General features: G+C 43.0%; 2 protein-coding genes and 1 long non-coding RNA gene across 3 annotated transcripts; 2 read left to right on the top strand and 1 right to left on the bottom strand.

The window, feature by feature from the left end:
* Positions 1-394: 394 nt before the first annotated feature.
* On the bottom strand, positions 395-21,942 carry LOC110849006. The gene is made up of 18 exons (XM_022096382.2): positions 21,777-21,942; positions 20,296-20,454; positions 19,403-19,536; positions 19,145-19,325; positions 17,734-18,685; positions 9,718-17,654; positions 9,064-9,648; positions 8,474-8,995; positions 8,273-8,395; positions 8,044-8,187; positions 7,901-7,968; positions 2,868-2,963; positions 2,479-2,790; positions 2,312-2,396; positions 2,143-2,248; positions 1,942-2,074; positions 1,486-1,572; positions 395-1,390 (listed from the first exon to the last, which is right to left on the bottom strand). Exons 1-18 carry the CDS (start codon positions 21,940-21,942, stop codon positions 1,355-1,357), a joined length of 11,826 nt encoding a protein of 3,941 aa, XP_021952074.2. The 3' UTR covers positions 395-1,354.
* Positions 2,970-4,620, top strand: LOC118435372. The gene is made up of 3 exons (XM_035851368.1): positions 2,970-3,382; positions 3,442-4,151; positions 4,241-4,620. Exons 1-3 carry the CDS (start codon positions 3,169-3,171, stop codon positions 4,472-4,474), a joined length of 1,158 nt encoding a protein of 385 aa, XP_035707261.1. The 5' UTR covers positions 2,970-3,168; the 3' UTR covers positions 4,475-4,620.
* LOC118435373 lies at positions 4,900-7,801 on the top strand. Its single transcript, XR_004834733.1, has 2 exons — positions 4,900-7,593; positions 7,661-7,801. It is a non-coding gene; the product is annotated as an uncharacterized LOC118435373 (long non-coding RNA).
* Positions 21,943-22,073: the final 131 nt, after the last annotated feature.

Here is a 22,073-nt window from a genome sequence, read left to right as displayed (position 1 = left end):
TAATAGTGAAATCCATGCACATTTCTCGTTATCATTGGCATCATCACCTCATCCACTCCGATTCTCTCTCTTGAAACTAACAACTCATTCAGCCTGGCAATTAGAGCAGTGTTCGGGAAAATGAGACGTTTTTTTATTTCTAAATAAACCCACTTTCTTTCCCAGTTTTTTTTCATGTACTAAAAAAAACAGCTTTCACTTCGTGTACCACTTGCACATGAAACGGGACGCATCTGGGTTTAATTTTGTGGGTAATAATAAAATGACAAGGGTTTTCGATTACATTTTTCAAAGTTGAAAACACTCCTTTTCTTAAAGTCATTTTCGAACCATCCTCATAATTTTGTTGCAAAAATTCATCAATTAAAAATCAACTAAAAAAATCTAAACACAATTTATCAATTTTCAAACTTTATTTGTCGCAATATTGTTATTTACGCCTTCTTCTTATATTGCCACATACCAAAAATAAATAGTTACATTGATTCAATAAGTATTAATAAATATTAACTTAATAACGCTAACTTTGTGAAGATGATGCCATGTTGATATTAGTGTTGAAAACCCCTCATTATTTTCGGCTCTATTCAGCTGTGTACTACTTTTTTCTACTTTTGTGTAACACATTATAGTTAATTGTGTCTGGTTAAAAATAAATATTTAAATAAGCATTCTCATCTCATTTACATAAATACATGAAAAATATTGTTAATTTATGGCACGTATAATCTCTTTCTCTGCATTTAAATAAATAAATAAATATGTATGTAAGGGTGATCAATAAATATAATTTGTAAAGTATTTAAATACTAATTGTTAAATTGTGCTAATTATAATTAATTAATTAATTAACAAGATCTTCATCTACCCCTCAAAATGGTTACATTTGAGATTATTTCTTCTCTCTTGTGATACTAACTTTACTAAAAACTAATTATTTATATAAAAAAATCAAGCTCTTTATCAATTTCATTATCGTGCTGATAACACACGGGGTAACAAAAAACTGGTAATTTTGTGCAACTCCTAATTGCACGATCATCTAAATAAATGGTAACATTGAGTCAGGTACAAAACTATTATTGCTCACAGGTTAAGTTAAAGGAAAGTATAAAAAATTGTAACAAAATAGTCTCACTAAATATTTGACAGGTAAATAGATACATATGTAAAAAAAAAACATGTGAATAAATAATTAAGATGGTGAATGAAGGTGTGTGACATACATACAAATACACGTACGGCTTGGGTGGGTGGATTTGGTACAGAAAAATCGAAGAAGACTTTGATGACAAAACTATGAACTGGTTAATCTTGACGTGATACTGAAGTGAAGAAGTAGCAAATTTCTCGCCTATTGACTGCTTGCCGTACTACTGTCATCCTCATCCTGTAAGGAATAAAATAAAATTTGGAAATTTGGAAATTTTTAAGAAAATAAAATGATTTAGAGTAAATTATTTAGTTAATTTGAGGAATCGTTACGTGACGATGCGCCATTCTGAAGAGCTTTCCTTGCGTCGTGTACACTGTTGAGGCGCCGTCCTTGTCCCCCATCGTGTGACCGTGCGACTAGGAAATAAAAACGAATTTTTTAAATGATTTTCTTGAAGTTCAGGAATTTTGCAAGCTCAATTTTCCATGTTTTTGTGAGCACTAATCTGAAAAGTTACAATTTGTAATTTACAAATTGTAAGATAATAACGTCACTACAAAAAAATCAAATCTGCAATTAAACTTTATAACCAAATAGATACTTCCTTTCTAGTGAGAGATTTATGTATCGATCACATCGATTGAAACTTTTGCAAAAAATTAGTGCTTGTCATAAAGCAATTTTTCTTGGATGTATTTAGTTTTTGCATGGAATGCACTACAATGTAATTAAATCGTTTTTGCATTTCTTATTTTACCCACTTTTACCATTGGACTTTCTCTTACCTCACTGTACGCACAGTACGACGGGGGCTTACAACTGTAACAACTAGCTCGGGACGTGTCCGTTGTATATGTCGTTCCTGGTTTTGCTGCACAACGAATTGTTTCGTCGTACGATCTTACTTCCGACACGGACCTGAGTTTTATGCGTGTAAAGAATACGTTAAAACAAATCAAATCAATGGTAAAATATGTGTCGCATACTTTGTGTAAGCTGAATACGTCGCTTCTGTCGGGTCCAACCCGGTGGTGGAACGTCGCCGCATTCCCCCGATGGCAGACACGGCTTCCCCAGAGGAAACCAATGCTCCTAGTACACGAAAAAATTACAAAATTATGAAAAAATTTGTTCCCCAAATTTTATGTTGCATACCTTGTGAGATTTTCCGTTGCTCTTGCAACGACAGTTTGCGCAAGTGGTGCTCATTCTGTAGCAGCAAAAGGTTATTGTTCTTGCTCTGTGAGTGGGAAAAGTTTACAAGTTTTTAGATACAATTTGTACATATTTTTGTAATAATTTTATGCATCAAGTACGCGAACCGAATGTGCAGCACAAGCCGCCGTCTGGTCCAAATAATTGATGAGTTTCTTTTCCGTAGAGGAGGCCAAGTCGGGAAGATTGTGGTCGGACGTGTTCAACGCGTGGGTGGACGGGGGTCTCGATGGTGTCTTAATTTTTGCCCTTGGAATGACCACGGCCATCCCGCGGTCGCTGTCCATGACGACATTCCGGAGAGAAAAGTTGATCAGGTTGACGTCTGAGGTGGAGTGGTGGCGAGATGAGGAGTGATGTCCTCCTTGGTGGGGTGGTTGAGGTAACGGAATTCCTGATACTTTGGGATCCACGTCGATCTAGAAAATGAAGAAATGTGTATTGGTCAATTATTTAGTTAATTATGCATTTGTAAATTAAGTATTAATTTTTTTACGAGTAATGAATCCGGTGTGAACGAGTGTGTAATGATATTGTGTGGACTTTGGCGTCCACCATCACTGCTCGCCGAGTCATTCATGATGGCCATCATCTGGAATAAGTTGAAATTTATTTTAGGAGAGAGCGAATTGTTACTGGAACGTTTTAGCGAGCGTGTAAGTAGAGAGAGCACGTTGCGTGTCCGAAGCACATAGGAAAGCAGTCGCTCGCTCATTCTCACACTCTCCACTCACTCGATAAAATTATTAAAAACAAATCATTTTCCCTTATAAATCTGAATTTTTAAGAGAATAGTTATGGAGGAATTAAGTAATCCTAAGGACAAAGAGTTGGATAATTATACGACGGAGGATTTAACGAAAATCATGGAGTGTGCCGTCGGCAGAAAGGATTACGTTTTAGTGGGAAAAATTAGTGTAATTTTGGTGGAGAGGTCGACTCCACCTCAAGGTCCTTCTGTCAGCAAAGTACCACGTCTTGAGATAGTTGTCGTGGCAGAAAATAAATCAGGTAAGCCAACGGCTTCATTTGTTTATTAAATGATTATGTACTTAATTATGTTTATTTAGTTAGTGCACAAGTGCCAGCCATCCTGACCTCCCTATTCAAGTGGGACTTGACCCCGATTGTCGTCACGCCTCTTCCACCACCACCAACAGCTGGCGGGTGTATTTGCCACGGATGGGTTCGACCAGCAGACGCCACATTGGGGAGCATCATCCACAAGGCGGTGAAGAAAGCCGTCGGCTGGATTGAGGAAAAGGATGGATGTGAAAGCCAGATCAAGATGTCGGAAAAATATATGAAATGGAGAAAACAGAACGATCAGAAGGCTAAACCGGGCCCGAAGAAATCCTGCCGTCTTATTACATTCCAAGGGAAAACGAAGTCGCTGTATTTTACGGATGGGAGATTAAGAATTAAAACTGGGACGAGGGGGACAAATACTCAACTTTGTTCATGGGCTAATTGCTGGGAAGTAAAACAACGCAATTGTGCAGACCACCAGCAAAATATGTGGCGTATAACGGCCGTCGGCCTCTTCCAGAACGTTGAGGATGAAGATAATGAAAACGTGGATGTAATGGGGGTGGTGCAGCCAACGGTTCATTCAATGAATCGTTACAATACCATTTGTACCACCTGGGTAGACAAACGTACCGTTTTCAAGAGAATCTTGGAAAAGCACAGTTTAGACATCACCAACGTCGAAATACTTCATCGATTTGAAGAGCTCGCCAACGGCGCCTACGATGACCGTCTCCGCCATACACTGAAGGTGGGTTTTGTATTAGTTTGTGTCAAATCCAAGTTAGAAGTACAAGGTTAATGTTGAAGTATATATATATGTATATTCTCTAATTACAGCTTGGAATCGACCTGCTTACTTTCTTCCGAAACCTAAACCTTGCCGACGGCAGCAACTACACCGTCGTGCCTTTCGATAATCAACTTATTAGGTCGGCGTCGCTCTCTCACGTCTTGGAATTTCTTTCGAATAATGGCATCCAAGTCGGCCAAGGAGACACGGTTTTAAACAAAATCCCCCCCTTCTCTGACAATGAACCTCTCGATTTGGTGGGACTACCCCTTCCCCATTGATTTGAAAATTGCGGTAATGAGTGAATTAAGTGAGGAAGATGAGAAGGAAACTCATTGAATTTTGAAAAGCCAATTGAACCAAGAATGAGAAAAAAGTTGCGAGCTGGCCGGAATCGAACCTGCAACCTTTCGTTCTGATCACTACCGGGTTACCACTTTCCCCACAAAGCCCTGTGAATGGCTGATGCTTAATTCTCACACTTGGCTGATGCGTATTTTTTAAGACGGGAGGGATATTTCATCCTCTTCACCCCGTCTCAAAGCATCGAATCGTAAATTTGGAAAGGAGAACCGCTGAAGTATATTGTAAACATTGATTTGAAAATTGCGGTAATGAGTGAATTAAGTGAGGAAGATGAGAAGGAAACTCATTGAATTTTGAAAAGCCAATTGAACCAAGAATGAGAAAAAAGTTGCGAGCTGGCCGGAATTGAACCGGCAACCGGCAGCCAAGTGTGAGAATTAAGCATCAGCCATTCACAGGGCTTTGTGGGGAAAGTGGTAACCCGGTAGTGATCAGAACGAAAGGTTGCCGGTTCAATTCCGGCCAGCTCGCAACTTTTTTCTCATTCTTGGTTCAATTGGCTTTTCAAAATTCAATGAGTTTCCTTCTCATCTTCCTCACTTAATTCACTCATTACCGCAATTTTCAAATCAATGTTTACAATATACTTCAGCGGTTCTCCTTTCCAAATTTACGATTCGATGCTTTGAGACGGGGTGAAGAGGATGAAATATCCCTCCCGTCTTAAAAAATACGCATCAGCCAAGTGTGAGAATTAAGCATCAGCCATTCACAGGGCTTTGTGGGGAAAGTGGTAACCCGGTAGTGATCAGAACGAAAGGTTGCCGGTTCGATTCCGGCCAGCTCGCAACTTTTTTCTCATTCTTGGTTCAATTGGCTTTTCAAAATTCAATGAGTTTCCTTCTCATCTTCCTCACTTAATTCACTCATTACCGCAATTTTCAAATCAATGTTTACAATATACTTCAGCGGTTCTCCTTTCCAAATTTACGATTCGATGCTTTGAGACGGGGTGAAGAGGATGAAATATCCCTCCCGTCTTAAAAAATACGCATCAGCCAAGTGTGAGAATTAAGCATCAGCCATTCACAGGGCTTTGTGGGGAAAGTGGTAACCCGGTAGTGATCAGAACGAAAGGTTGCCGGTTCGATTCCGGCCAGCTCGCAACTTTTTTCTCATTCTTGGTTCAATTGGCTTTTCAAAATTCAATGAGTTTCCTTCTCATCTTCCTCACTTAATTCACTCATTACCGCAATTTTCAAATCAATGTTTACAATATACTTCAGCGGTTCTCCTTTCCAAATTTACGATTCGATGCTTTGAGACGGGGTGAAGAGGATGAAATATCCCTCCCGTCTTAAAAAATACGCATCAGCCAAGTGTGAGAATTAAGCATCAGCCATTCACAGGGCTTTGTGGGGAAAGTGGTAACCCGGTAGTGATCAGAACGAAAGGTTGCCGGTTCGATTCCGGCCAGCTCGCAACTTTTTTCTCATTCTTGGTTCAATTGGCTTTTCAAAATTCAATGAGTTTCCTTCTCATCTTCCTCACTTAATTCACTCATTACCGCAATTTTCAAATCAATGTTTACAATATACTTCAGCGGTTCTCCTTTCCAAATTTACGATTCGATGCTTTGAGACGGGGTGAAGAGGATGAAATATCCCTCCCGTCTTAAAAAATACGCATCAGCCAAGTGTGAGAATTAAGCATCAGCCATTCACAGGGCTTTGTGGGGAAAGTGGTAACCCGGTAGTGATCAGAACGAAAGGTTGCCGGTTCGATTCCGGCCAGCTCGCAACTTTTTTCTCATTCTTGGTTCAATTGGCTTTTCAAAATTCAATGAGTTTCCTTCTCATCTTCCTCACTTAATTCACTCATTACCGCAATTTTCAAATCAATGTTTACAATATACTTCAGCGGTTCTCCTTTCCAAATTTACGATTCGATGCTTTGAGACGGGGTGAAGAGGATGAAATATCCCTCCCGTCTTAAAAAATACGCATCAGCCAAGTGTGAGAATTAAGCATCAGCCATTCACAGGGCTTTGTGGGGAAAGTGGTAACCCGGTAGTGATCAGAACGAAAGGTTGCCGGTTCGATTCCGGCCAGCTCGCAACTTTTTTCTCATTCTTGGTTCAATTGGCTTTTCAAAATTCAATGAGTTTCCTTCTCATCTTCCTCACTTAATTCACTCATTACCGCAATTTTCAAATCAATGTTTACAATATACTTCAGCGGTTCTCCTTTCCAAATTTACGATTCGATGCTTTGAGACGGGGTGAAGAGGATGAAATATCCCTCCCGTCTTAAAAAATACGCATCAGCCAAGTGTGAGAATTAAGCATCAGCCATTCACAGGGCTTTGTGGGGAAAGTGGTAACCCGGTAGTGATCAGAACGAAAGGTTGCCGGTTCGATTCCGGCCAGCTCGCAACTTTTTTCTCATTCTTGGTTCAATTGGCTTTTCAAAATTCAATGAGTTTCCTTCTCATCTACCCCTTCCCCATGTCTATTTATCACCAGGGGCACCAGGTCATCTCTACGCAGGAATAAACGAATCCCTCGCTGATGCCATCGACAACTTGAAACCAGGCGCTAAACAGAAAATAATTTCAAGATCTCATACACCTACAACAACTGCAGTTATCAGGAGTGCCGTCGGCAACATAAGTAGCGATCGGGACGGGATCGTTATATGGCGACCAAATCCCAGTAAAGAAGAGAGAAACGTCCTCAGCACAATCTCCTCTCATTTGGATTTGTCTCCTATTCAGGATGCCACGTGGAAAAAGATGGTCAAAATTACTGCAAAGAAGGAGTCTGTCCTCCATAAAGTGTTGTTCGTCCTAGAGATGATAGAAGCAAGGACAGTCGACGGCCATTTAGTTCGTGTTGAGAATCGAGCCTCTGCTATCGTTGACAAATATGATGGGGAAGACGATTTATTTTTCAAGGAATGTGCTGAATTCATAACGGGATTGCAATTCACAAAGAATGTGACCCAAGTTGCCGACGGCCATAAATGGAACCACGTTCTGAATTGGTCATCAATAGCTGGGATGGCAAACACTACCGTAGTTGAATACTGAACAGGTGAATGAAGTAATATCAAAAAATAATAACTAACAAAGTATTAATCCATGTTTACTTTGTTTTTTAGCCGACGGCATAGATTGAACACTGGAATTGACAACGGACTTTTCATAGGAATGGGATTTTCAACCTGGACTAATTTGTTATTTTTAGCTGTAGAGATAATTAACTCCAGCATAAGTATTGCATAATAAATATTTGTGGCTTATTTCTTTATGATTTTAGACATTACTTCAACGTAAATGCTGCGTTAATGATTTGTTTAGTTAATTATTTCATATCTATTAAATTGGAAAATGGCACTTACATCCCCACCACTACCTTGTTCCAGAGTGGTTTGCGAGTTGGGTGAGCGATACCGCATGAATCGTCCGCCTAAGGAAATAGTCAAACAAATTTCAGTCAGCTTTCACCACTTTCACCGGTTTATTTTTTGCGTGGCATGTTTACTTCCTGTCCTTTCTGGTCGCCTCGATCTTTCCCGTCCTGAACCGACGCCACCACTATTTCCGCCCCGTTTACACAGTAAAGTTCCACACAACATGACCAAGATGAAAAGAACGGATCCGATTCCGGTAATGGCGATGAGCAAGACTGGTAATTAATTAATTATGATAATTTATCATTAGTGCACAATTAACTATATGTATATATTCTACTTAGTAGTAAATGCACTTACATTTCAGATTGATTTGACATGTCGTTCCACCATACCATTTGAAACAGTTGCACGTTCTATTCCCTGTGGTTGGCTCTCTATGACACGTTCCTCTAAAGTTGCACTCGCCGCAGCCGGAAGTTTCTGCGCAATAATATTAATAATGATAAGGTCACATCACAGGTCAAAAGGTCATACCAATTAATATGCCAATCTATATACCTTGACAATCACGTCCCGGCTTCCTCTTCGACGACTTGTCCTTATACCCAAGTTTACACTTGCAGGAAAATGATCCTCTGATATTCACACACTCGGCACTCTCGGAACAGTCATTGTACTCTAGATTTTCACACTCGTTAAAATCTCGAGCAGCAAAATCATTGAAATCCCTCGTCGACATGACGCCCGTCCTCCCGATGGAAAAATTCGACGTTCGCAACGTTCTAATTAAATGATTCTTGATCCGATCTTCGGTAATGTTGGTGGTCAACTGGACAAGGAAGTCGACATTGACCTTCGGCTCGGACTTGTTTGCGGGTCGAATCGGGTCAATCGAGATGACCTCACTTCCCTGAAATTGTCGTTTTATATCCGTCGCTAAAAACGCCTTGTCAATGGCTTCCTTCGTAATCGTGATGAAATTCAGGTAACCGTCGCTCGCCGCGTTGTACAAGTCTTTAAAGTCGAACAACATTCCGTCCATGTGATTTATGCCGAGACGCATTTCGTAGGTGAAAGTTGCTGGAATGAGTGAATAAATTATGCAAATTAATCAATGTGCGAATTTTATGCTAATTTTCTACACTTACGTCGACACGGGTATTTCGATTTCATCCGGGCATAACCCGGTTTACAGTCACATCTCGATCTCGTCGCATTCGCGTACGTACGACAGGCCAGATTTTGATTCGCGTTTGCCGTGCAGTTTGCAAAACAGGGTAAATTTTCGGAGAAAGCAGTCTCCGAAATTTCCGGTGTTCTTGCCGTCGTCGGAGTCGGTCTGAGTTTTCCTTTCGTCACAAGTCCGCTCAGATTTACTCTCTCCGTTGATGATGTGGCTCGATCACGATCACCGGAAGGAGAAGGAGCCGAAGATTCCGACGTGTCGAAGAAAGTTGTCGCCACGGGGAGTCGAGTCGGCTCCGAAAATACCGTCGTCTTCACGATGGTAGGCTGAATGTCGAGCGTGTTGACGAGCGTGACGCTCCCAGCAATTGTCGAGATGAGCGTTTGGGGCGGAATTGTCTTCGTAATTAGGATCGTTTCAGTTTGGACGTGTCCATTCCGGGTGAAAGATGACGTCTCGGTCGTGGTCAGAGTAACCGTGACGGACTCAGAACGAGTGACGTAACGGACGGTGACATTTTCGTTGAATTCATTAAGGTTAGGTTTCACTAAAAATTTTATGAAATTTCAATTTTATGAAATTGTAAGGAATTTGAGAAAACAAAAATCTCACTCACCTGGACCAGACACCTTCCATCTCGGTCCACCACCTCCTCTCGTCGGGACCGTGCTGGTAATGCGGGTCGTCGGGTTGATACTTTCCGAGACTTGTGTGACTACAGAGACGGTGGCGTTGTCTCGATTTCCGAGTGGCGTTGGGGTAACTTCCTCTTCGTAGGAGTACTCTTCATATTCGTCACTTCCGCTGGTCGAGGATCCGCCCCCAGTTCGAATTGAGGGTGGTGGATGGGTCACATTTTGAAAGATGGACGCTTTTCCTGTCGTTCCTTTTGGCGATGTGGTGGTCGACACTCGCTGCGTCGTTGTTGGAACGAAACGAGAAATCAGCGTCGTGGTGACGCGACTCCCACCACTCTTATTTTCTTCGGACGAAACTACTCCTCCACTATTTCCACCACGCGACCCTTGACCTGGGGTAGGTCGACGGAGGAAGGGTGGCAGAATTGAGGTCGATGGCCGCTTCGATTCTGGAGAGGACGATGATGATGAAGAATTTGACATTGATGTGGACACAAGTACAGTCATGGAAGTGGAAGTGGGACGCTTATTTCCGGATGTGGTGGTGGTCGTATTGGACTCTCCGGAAGAAGCTGGATTTTTAACTGTGGTGGTGGTAGAACTAGTTTGCGGTCGTCTCGCCCAAGGGACAATGTTCGGTCCGGGCCCTCTCGTGGGGATGAAGGGTCGACGAATTACGGGTTTTGTAGTGGTGGACGAAGCCAATGGTAATTTTGTGGTGGTTGTAAATCTGAGAATTTGAGTGAGTTGAGGTCTCCTCGTGATTCCGGTGGAAGACGAAGCGTTATTGGAAACTGTACTGGTCATCGTGGTAGTTGTCGTGGAGGTGGTGGTACCTCGAGTATGCGCGGGTGGTGGTGATTGTGTCACGTTTTTAGGGGTCGAAGGTCCCCTCGTTTTCTGGGGCGTTGTTATTGATCGTGTAGGACTGATGACAGGTTTCGTAGTCGTCGTTGTCACAGTCTCCTCGTAATAGTCGTCCTCATCTTCATTACTGTTCTCTGCAGGCAAAGATATCACCGATGTTTGCAACCTGCCCCCAGTATATTTGACGACAGGGGTGACCCCTGCCTCGACAGGGTTTGAGACTGGTGGCACAACCACGGTGATTTCCGACCCTTCCAAATTGTCATTTCCCTCATCATCGTCGTCGTCATCGTCATAGCTTTCTGGTAAATTGTTTCCACTGACTGATTGTGTGACCTCATTAGCGGTATCGCTCTTCGTCGGAATAATTGCTGTGAACGTGTTCGTCCCGACAATTTTGTTGAAATCGTCCACGCTTGCGATGGTGTGGACAATCGGCGGGGTGGGAGAGGCTGGTGGCGACTTATTTTTAAACAAGTCATCATCCGGTCGAAGTAGATTTGGTCGATTGTCACCTCCGCTTCCACCCCCACCATCCCTTTCGTTATTTGGTCGGTACCTTATCGGTCCGCTGCTTGGTAACTCGAGAATGGGCGGTTTCAATCGGTTGCTGTCAATCGGTGGAGGTTCCATCTCCGTTTTTGGCACGTTCGGTTGTTGCTGAGAGAATTGGTGGATAATATTGTTGCTCAAGTGGCCATTTCCGTTATTTTGTTGGAAGATGCGTAACCCTGTCCCGGGTATGGGTTTGTTGTTATTATTGTTCTTTAACAGGACGGGTGGGAAGCGGTTCGTTCCCGGCGGTGGGGCTGGGACAAGGACCAAATTGTTCTTGATGTGGGGGTGGTGATGAAGATTATGCATCGGCAGTGGCGGTGGTGGTGGGGGTCGTTGCTGCTGTTGGAAGTTGTTCTGGTTATTGTTGACCTTGTGACCCGCAATGTGGTGAAATGGTGGCGGTGGTGGTGGTGGCAAAGAAACTACGGCTGCTGACGGGGTTGGTTTCGGTTTCGGGAAGAAGACGATTTTTCCTTGTGGCGTTACTCCGTTGGAAGGTCGCCTTTCGCCGGATGGTGGACCGTTATCGTCACCTTCGCCACTCTTGGCGTCATCGTCATCATCGTAATATTCCTCCTCGTAGATGTAGCTCGATTCTCTGTGACCGTTTCCATTTTGAGGGTCAATCCCATCTTGTTGACCTCCGAGGTGGACTTGGACTTCGGGAGAGGAGCCTTCATTATTTTTGTCATGTTTTCCCGTGGTGGGTCTACTTGACGAGGTCGTGACGACGACGAGGGTCGACTGGTTTTTGACCGGTGGGGGTCGAACGATTTGGATTTTAGTATCCGTCACCGGTTTTGTCGTCATCTTTTCTATTTCGATGCTGATATCTTGCCCGACTTCGGGGGACGCGTTATCTTCAGGAAATTCGGGATATTCCTTAATCTTATCGGCCACTTTGTTCAACTTTTCTCTGATATTCCCAACTTCGCTGCCTCGGTCGAAACCAGCCTCGCCAGAAATCTCTTTTTCATACTCTTGCATCTCTTCCGGTCGGACGAGCGCGATTCCCAGGCCGGGCGACGGTCTCTTAATGTACGTGGGGAGCTTGTGAATCTCCGAATTTTTCATCTTGATCTGCCCCATGCTCTCCTCGTCGTCATAAAAGGACGCCATTCCTCCTTGTGGTGCAGGCCGTTTGTTATTATTCGGATTTAGCGCCAAGAACGGTCTACGACTACTTATTCCATTAGATGCGGCAGGTTGGATGTCATTGTGGTTATGATTATCAGCCGAGGAAGGTCGATAGGTCGTCGGCGTGTCGAAATTTTGACCGATGAGCATCACTCTATTATTATTCTTGGGTCGGAAGGTCGTCGGCCACCACAAGTTCGAGCCGCCCGGCGGGTTCGAGGTGAATTCAATGTGCGCAGGAGGAGTGAATTTCTGTAAGATTTTCTCCTCCTCAGAAACTGATAAGGTTTGATACGTATTTTCTGTCGTGCCTCCTTCCGCACTTTCGCTCGTGGGCTCCGGTGTCGTGGTGGTAGTGGTGGTTGACCTGCGCATGAAGGGGGTCAAGGTCAAATTATTTCGCCTCTGCGTATGACTATTATCCAGTGGTGACTTGATGATTTGCTGATTAACGGGATCAACGACCGTGTCCTTGTCTTCGGTGCCTTGATAGAGTTGACCAAACTCGTCCTCGTCGACATCTTTCAAGTATTTAGTGACATCGATAGGTGGTTTGTGGATGGGGTGGTGGTTCGGATGCAAGACGTCGTCATTGTCAAGGTCAAGATCAGTCCCATTTCCGGCCGTGGAGGAGGCGTGATCTTGATCGCGGTGGTTGTGCAGATTCTGCTGGTACGGGTCGCCATCTTCCTCTTCTTCCGAATAAATTGACACGTTCAACTCTTCGTCTTCTTGTTCCAAACTGGGTTTATCGTGCGCATGCGTTGGATATGAGGACGCTTCCGAGCTTAGCGTTGACGGTTTTCTCACGCCGTATTTCTGCTTAAACTTTTCCTCAAAGTTGATCAGGTCGTTCATCAAGTTTGTGTTGAATATGGGCAGCGATGTTTTTGGTGGACTCGTCGTCGGGTTGGCGGTGGTGCTTTGTGGCGGCGGTGGCTTCGTCTTAATCGACATCCAAGGAGGAAGAACTCTGGTGGAAAATGGGGTCGATGAAGACGGTAAGGCAGGTCTTGCCGTCGTGGTGGTGGTCGTAGTGGTGAATCGACGGATGAACAAGCGCGAAATCAGGGCACGATTTGTCGTGGTAGAGTTATTATTAGTTGGCGATGAGGTAGTTGTTGTGACTTCTCTTGTCGTTGTGGGGGTCGTTGGAGTGGTTGATTTCCACTTGGGAAACGTGTACCCCTTGTTCTGCACATTATTTGTGGGTGAAGTCGAAGTGGTGAAGCGTTCTCGGGAACCACCTCCACTGAAATTTTTGTGGTTATTGAGATTTCCTAAGTTCGGATTTGTTTTATGATTTTTGATAAAATTGGAATCGAAATCGTCATCCTTGTGAAGCTCTTCCTCCACAATGTAGACCGTGGAGGGTGGATTTGGTGGGAGTTGGGGCGGTCGACGCATAATGTGTGGTGGGTCAACGATCCTCTGAATGTTGGTTGGATTAGTGTTCACAACGACATTTTTGTCCTTGACTAGTTCTGGAGCGTCAAATATATTCATCGGACTTGGAAATCGTCCCGGTAATTGACCCGGACCAGGACCGCTGTTTGGCCAAGGGGGCAGTCGAGAGGGTGGGAAATGGTCTTCCAGTGCGGGCGGTGGTGGTGGAGTGGGTCGTATTCTTGTAGTATCTTCATGACTGTGACCTCCTTGATGACCTCCAAAAAGTGGAGGGTCAAAATATTCCTGTCTTGGTGGTTGCGGTGGTTGTGGGAGTGGCGGAGGTCGCCGATTACTATCAAAATTAGGAGGATACACAATAACCTCATTACTTTCTCCGATGGGTTTAAATGGGGGACGATTTTGATGGTCTTCCGGTCTAAAACGTTCCAACTCGTTCCTCGGAGGAAATCCCATGTTGCTATTAAAGTACGATTTAGGAGGGGACTGCTGTCCAAAATTCGGATGTTGTGAATCTTCCCCCATTAATAAGGGAGGTCTGTGAAACGGAGAAATTGGTCGCATCCCAGGCCTCGCCATGAATGCGGGTGGTTCACCATTATTAAAATTATTCGGTCCTTGTGGACGAGGTCGTGTTGATGAATTTGCCATAATTTCGTTGAAATGATCCCTCGTGATGAAACCTTGCTGATTGAAGAATGGTCTTTGATCATCTCCGTGCGAATCGAACGACTCGTGAGACGCGGCCTGTGCCGTGTTTTCATTCTGGTCATTATTATTCTGATTATTAATAATTCTGGGAGGATTTAGTTGACCATCTTTGAACGGATTTTCATTGTAGCGTTCATGCCCCGCCGGAGTTTTCGGGAGCCAGGGCGTTGGCAGCTCGTTATTTGTGACCTCGTCGGAATGGAGGTTCAGTCCGGGGATATTTATGCGCAGTGGACCCTGTGGAGCGGGAGGAAGTCGGTTACCGTAATTATTATTACCGTTCGGTTTATTATGGTTCCTCTGAGGGAGAAATAGCTGTGGCGAATTTGGTGGTGGCGGTGGCGGCGGCTCGTCCAAATTGTACGGAGGAGGTCGACTTATAGTGTCCTTGATTTCATTTATCATTTCGATACTTGCCGGACCAGGGCGTGGTTTGAAAATCGGTTTAATCTGATTACCCGGCGGTATTCTAACAGGACCTGGTTTGTTGACGTAATTATTATTACCTCCACCAGTGGCATGTGTGGGTCGTAAGACGGGCGTAATCCAACCGGGACGCTGGTTATTAGAATTTCCAAATGGTGGTTTCCCATTTATCAAATTATGCAACGGTTTCAAAATAAAGTCAGTTTTCCCTTCTGGATTTTCATCATTATTATTCTCATCATGATGTTGGTGTTGATTATTATTCTCTAAAAACGGTCCGGGCGATGGATCTCCGTGTTTATGCAGACTCGGTTGATTGTCATACTCACCGTTCTCCTGTTCCGTAAAAATATTGGGTTGATTGTCATGCGGTGGGGCAAAATTGTAGTTGTGTTTGGGTGGAAAATCTGGCATTTCGATGCCACCATCGCCACCTCCGGGGTAATGATGATGCACCGGAGGAGGCAACGGACCCGCGACAAAGTCCGGTTCCCTTCCGTTCGCCAAGGGTCGAAAGTTGGGTTCCTGCGCGTGAGTGATAACCGGACGACGGATGATTCCTCCATCGGAAAAACGGTAATTTGAAATCGCCTCGTTCTCATTTTTCAAAGGGATGTAAATGTGTTCTGCATGCTGGGAAATGGGCGCATCGACATTCGGGGGTCGTTGGTAGTACGGCCGGCGCAATCCTTTATCTCCTCCACCAATGGTCGATTTCTTTGGGTTGTGCTTGTAATAATTGTGCATTTTGTTATTGTTCTTATTATTATTATTATTGTTATTATTGTGTTGTGTATCGTTTCGAGAAATTGGAAGAATTGCGCCTTTCATATATCCCGCGACAGAGTTGAACAACGGTCCAAGTTTCGTAGTGCCGAATGCTCCGAGTCCTCCAAGACCGATCGCGCCCAGATTGAGGAGTGGTTTCCAGTTGAACGCGTTCGTTGCTGCCGTCGCGATCGCGGTTCCACCTCCGGCCGCGATGGGGAATGAAATCGCAGACTTGCTAGGACCTGAGAATGTATTCATGTTGTTATTATTGGAGGAGGACGATTGGTGTGGCGGTCTTGGTTGACGGGGACGTTTTTTGGCCGATTTTTTGTTCTTGTTCTTCGTCTCGACAGATTCGGATGAGTTGTCGTCCTCGTCGGAGTTATTATTCTTGTCCTTGGAATCTTGTTTGTCCTGCTGTTCATCAGACTCTTCGGGGGAAGAGAAGGATGGAAATCGAACCGGAGCAAGGGCATAGACATTCGTGGAGGATTCGCCAGAATCGAATTCGTCGGAAAATGGGATGAGAGCCGAGTTGGTGGGATACCGATTTTTGTTCTTGTTCTTCTTTGTGGGACGTTTGCTCGTGGTGTAGCGTGTCGTCGTCTTTTTCTTGTTCTCTGGACGTCCCGTGGAGATGAAGGCGAGTTCTTCGGAGGTAAAAAGCTCGTCAAGTTTTGACGGTCCTGTCGTTTCTTCTTCAGGCGCGAGGAGATCTTCATGTTCGACAAGAGTGGTGGGAAGAATGGTGGCCAACTCGGCTTCTCCGCTTGAATTTTTGTTGCTGACGTCGTCTTCACCGGTGGAAACTGGGGTCGTGATCAAGTCACTGTCGAGGTCATCGTCGTCATCGGCAAGTTCAGTAGAGTTGGTGGAGGTTGTCTCACTTGATGCAAGTACGTCCGTGGTGCTGGTGTCATTACTCTGAGAAGGAGATGGTATCGTGTCCTCGACAATTGTAAGGTCATCGGACGACGGGTCGGCTTCTTCTTCGTCACTGTTTGTCACCTCTTCCGAATCTGCGGGCGTTGTTTCCATCACTGGTTCCTCTTCTTCTGGTACATCGTCACTAATCCCGGGTATTGTCACGTTAACTATTTTTTGACCACCGTAATTCTGAGTCTTGTTGTTCTTCTTGTCCTCCTCCTGCTGATTGAACGCCTCTGTATCAAAGGTGGTCGGAATATTGTAAATTTTTGGCGGCGTGACATTGTCATCGCTTTCTTCCGAGGCATCAGTCATTTCCGAGATTAGGGATAGAATTTCCTTCGTGGGACTAACTATTCCTCCGCCAAACGAGGAGGACGCGCTTATCAGAGTGACGCTCCCCTTCCTCTTGTCTAAGGAAGACGATGACGAAGATTTCGTCACGGCAGGTGGCGTAATGACGACGGGCTCATCGTCTTCATGACCTTCATAATCTGGCGGATAATCCACGATCACCGGTTTCTTTGGCGGGGGCCCAATTTCAGGGAAAAGGTCCAATTCCACGTTCTGGTCCTTGATCGGAATTTTATTCTGAATTATGTACGGTTTCAGTTTCAGCGGCCCCTTGGAGGTAGGTTCACTCCTCTCCGTGGACGTTCTCAAGGGTGGCGTGGGAACATGCGAAACCGGGCGTAGCGTGAGGGCGTCATCTCCATCGTCCAAACTCAACTCGGTGATTGACATTTCTGCAAAATCGTCACTATTCGGCTGCGTCACTTCTTCCTCCTCTTGTAAAAAAGTGTCATCATCCTCTCCAATCACATTTATACTCGCTGTTGGTCTCGGGAGTAAAAAATCATCGATCTCACTTGTCCGACTCGGTTTCAAATTGATATGATTCACTTTTGCGGGGAGTTTTGTGTCCGTGAGGACACTCACGATTTTATGTACGCCTTCCTTCACCTCGTCAAAGTGCTCTTCGGACGATGAAATTACTGGAGTTCTGGTCAACACGGGTTTACTAAAGGGTCGCTGTTGATGATGCTCTACAAAATTTGGTGCAATCCGACTCGGTTCAATTTCAACGGATAAGCGCTCATCGTCCTTCGGCCTAGTGGAATCAGAAATATTAATTTATAAAACAAAGATTTCAAAAATAAAATACTTGAATTTAACATAATTAAATTTACCAGTGGGGGTGGATCACTTGCTGCGTGACTAAAGTAGTCACACCCTCCACTTCTGACGCGTCGATTGTCTTTGTCGGTATAATTTCTTGCACGGAGGACGTCACGTCCAACAAGGTCGAGTGCCTCGACAAGTACGAACTCTTCAGTTTGTTGACATAACTCACGTCAAACGCCGTTTGAAGTGCTTCCGTAACCACGCGAGATACCACTTGCGTCCTGGAATGGATCTTTGCCGGTCCGTTAGTAGAATCCTTGTGACGAACGGTAGTATAATAAGTGTAACTTGTGTAGAAAACTTTGGTCGCATAGAGCAGGACTGGTGTCAGTGTTTTTGTCTGCGCCAAAGTCGTCGTCAATCCGGTCGTTTCTCGGTTTCGGGAAAAAGATGCCTCCGGTTTTACCACGTTGGACTGAACGGAAGTGCTCGTGCGGACCGTGAGGTCGCCTAGCGAGCCAAGTTGCGTCTGGAGATGGGTGAACGTGGTAAAATAAGTGATCCCATTGGTCGCGGTTGGAACCGGAAGTGACGTTCTGACTGGAACCAGTTCTTCCGTGATGATCACTTGTGTCACGGTTTCTCGAGTGGTCACCACTTTTTCGGAGGAGCGGTCCTTCAACGTCTTGGAGAAGGTGTATGTGCTGTAGTGCGTCTCCGTTTCAAAAGTGGGGGTTGACCGGATGGGTTCTGGGTGGCGTTCGGTGGGTAAATAGCCGGGAAGAGTGACCGCGTTGGAAACCGTTTCTCGCGACGTGAGCACCATCGGGAGACCACCGACGGTGAAGGTGTTTTGGTAGATGTAGGTCGTCGTATGGGTGTCCGTGATGTAGGGGAGGTCGCGAGATGCGAGACGAACAAGTCGGGTGGGAGGGTTGTCGTCGAAATCTCCTGGAGCGGAGAGGGCGTCACTTTTATGTGAGATTGGAACCGCTGCGTGATTATGTTGGAGACGACCTGGAGAAAATTTGGAATTTTAGTGGTGACAAGAAATGTGTAACGACTTGAATGGAAATTCGGTAAAATTTTGACCGATAAGGAGAAATATACGATAAGACTCGTTTGGGACTCGTTTGGGAGGTTAATTTCATTTCATTTTTCCATTTTATCAGAACATACATTTTTTAATTGCACAAAGAATCTAATAGCTAGAATTGCTAGTCATTGACGTCGTTTACAAAAATACAGCAGTTGTCGAGTTGTTGGAAAATGAAAATTAGATGCCCTAGCACTTCGGAAGGAAATCGTGAGTTTTGTAAATAAGTAGCTTATGAATTTTGTGCAAAGCTGCAAATATTTATAAATCCACTATTCTTAATTACTTCTCTAATTAAAGTAATCAATGTATAGCATAATTTATATAAAGAAAATAATTTGTGCTTCTGCATGAAATCCGAAATATGGCCGATTTTTTACCCAATATCGAGAACAAAGCTACAAAAAAATATCCACCCACCTCTTCGTGACTCTTAATGATGGTATTCGTCCTCTTAAGTATCGTAGTTTTATACGTGAACGTGGTCAGCATAGTTTTGGTAACGAGATCAGGAGTTGCTGAGCGCACGATGGACTGTAACAATTGTCCTATACCGTTGGCCTGTAATAAGAAGAAAAAGAAAGCCCAATAATGATGACCTCTGACCTTTCACCTTCTCCCAATTTATCCATACTCACCTGTTTGCCAGGGTTATCTTTGAGGTGAAACTGTTTCGACACGGTGTGTCCCGGCAGTGTCACGGGTTTCGACGGAGTGACTTTTTGTGGTAACCACGGGGTCTTTTCGAACCCCACCAGTGCAGTTTTTAAACCTAATTTCATAAAATTTTGACCCATGATGACCTCATAATTTGCATAACTAGCAATAAATGTCTCCCAGCGTATGCTCTAAAATTTTGATCAAAGTAGTGTCAATAAGTCACCAATTTAATTAATACAAAATGTGCAAAAGGCACTATCTGCCAATGCTCCGGTTTGGCAGAGGTATTTGTATCCGAAGAGCAGAAAATGGGTCCTGAAGCTGACAAATTTTACCAAATTTACTGCCGATTTTCTCCTCTTCGGATGCAAATATCTTTGCCCAATGTGAGAATTATATGTGCATCCAATCGATTCAGATTGCATTAGTAAATTTTTTCCAGCCCTTAAGTCATTTCACAAAGTTTAGTAAATTATTTAGAAGACTAAATTTGATTAAGTCACAAAATAATGAAATTGTAAAGGTTGCACGACGAAATTATCATTTTGAAGAAAATGAAAATTTAGATTTGGAACGAAGGTGGTTTAATAAGAGTCAATTTTCTTCCTACTCAAAACTTATAATATGCCCATCAATTTTACGAGTTTTGTCTTAAATGCTATACAATTTGAAAAATAAATATCATTGATTAATGCGAGGACTTCCGTCTTATTAAAAATTGATGAACATGCATTTCATTTCCATACTGAAAGCAAGCAATGAAACTATTCTGCATTGCAAAATTAAATTAATGATTCATTTACACTAATTTGGTCAAAATCTGAGAGAATATGTACGCTGGGAAACCTTAATTGTAAGTGTAATTCCTCACCTCGCACAATGACTTCTACCCCATTCGACATGACTTTGGTCCGGAGGTTTCGAGCATTTTGGATAAACAGCCGACCTCCCGAGACCCTCTGCTCGGTCGCATTTATACTAAGGACTAGTGGCACTTGCTGAACTTGTACCACACTCCCAACCCCTCCACCTGACCGAGTTGGAAGTTATTTTCATAAAATTAGAACAAATTTCAAAACATTTTTATGCAAAAATTTCAATCTCAAATCTCAACCGTAATAATTTCATCCTCCATTTTCTGCAGTATGCAATAAATAATTTAAACAACATTGCCAAAACTTTTTATTTATTACTCAAATGCAAATTATGTAAATTAATGCTCAAAGATTTAACAGAAAATGGGACAGAAGAAGTGGATAGATTTTTTAAGATTTTCAAGAATTACGAAAAAAGAGAAAGAAGTGAAAAGTTCGCGTTGAATGTAATGTAAACGATATTTTTATCCTTTATTATTTGGCACACAAAAACCTTTAACACCACGATAAGAAAAACGATAAGTACATGCTAAATACTTATACATAAAAAATCATCATAATTGTCACGCTAAATAATTATCTAATTATTACTAAACTATAATTAACATTATTTTATACAATCATGGAGAACTTGTATATCAACGCCACGCCGACATTTTATATGCATGTACGTATTATTGCTTATTTATGGCTTTCGAATTCCTAAGAGTTTATAATTAATTAATTGCCTGAAAATGCATAAGTTCAAATTATCAATTTCTTAAAAAAAATGAAATATAAAATTACATAAAGTGTAGAAATTATTATTATTATAAAAGTAAAAAAAATAGTTCATAATTTCTGGGAAAAAATGTACAAGTTTTTATCCTGCACATATTATTATTCGCTGGATTAAGTAGAATTTTAATTAATTTATGCATTAATTAAGCTACAATTTATGCTAAAAAATTACACAAAAATCCACCCACCTCATCGCTTACGTACGTATTGCATGAACTGCATTAATTTGTACAAAAAAAGAATAGTATTTCATTCAAACTTGTATCGTTGTATGTATACGATAACAAATATATAACTTAATTAATTTAGAAATTACTGACACACATTAATATCTATTTTTGTAATTGCACAAAAGTTGTATATTTAACCAAAAAAGTTAACTAATATATATTTGTAGCGTTTCATTAACGCCCAAAAAAATGTAATGATAAAAAAATGACACAAACAGAACAGACGACATGCCAGTAAAGTAAAGTATAAAAAAGCTGACTGAATGATAAGTATCAAGAGTTCATGCAAAAAAATTATGGTCTGAATTCAAGATAAGTATAAGACGACCTATAAGACTCCTCCTGCCCACACACATAAAAAAAAGTCGTCGTAATAAACAAAATTGTCTCTGAAGAAATGTCAATGTCGAAAGAAATTGTCGTCTCGTGTTACAAAATAATTGACGCCATGGAGGAAATCGATTGACCCAAAACGCTCTCCAAACTATCGGTCGGTAAACTGTCACCGTACTCTCGCAAACTCAAAGTCGCCCCACCAAACGGGTCACTGTATGAGTAACTGTCCTCCAAATGGAAAACATTGTCGTCACCCTGCGTCGTCAGACTACCACTAATTTCATTTCCGGTGGTCATGTCGTCCCATATTTTATACAAGCTCTCTGTCGCCTCAACGTCCCTCCTTTTTCTGGACTGTGTTACAGCCACGGTTTGCAAAACGGTGCTAAATTCGCCCGGGTTTTTCCCCGAGACGTACAACGTTACTA

This window comes from Folsomia candida, unplaced genomic scaffold (assembly GCF_002217175.1).
Source record: "Folsomia candida strain VU population unplaced genomic scaffold, ASM221717v1 Fcan01_Sc004, whole genome shotgun sequence".
NCBI lineage: Eukaryota > Metazoa > Arthropoda > Collembola > Entomobryomorpha > Isotomidae > Folsomia > Folsomia candida.
Note: the sequence above shows the minus strand (reverse complement) of the source record. Positions and strands in the feature narration are given on the sequence as shown.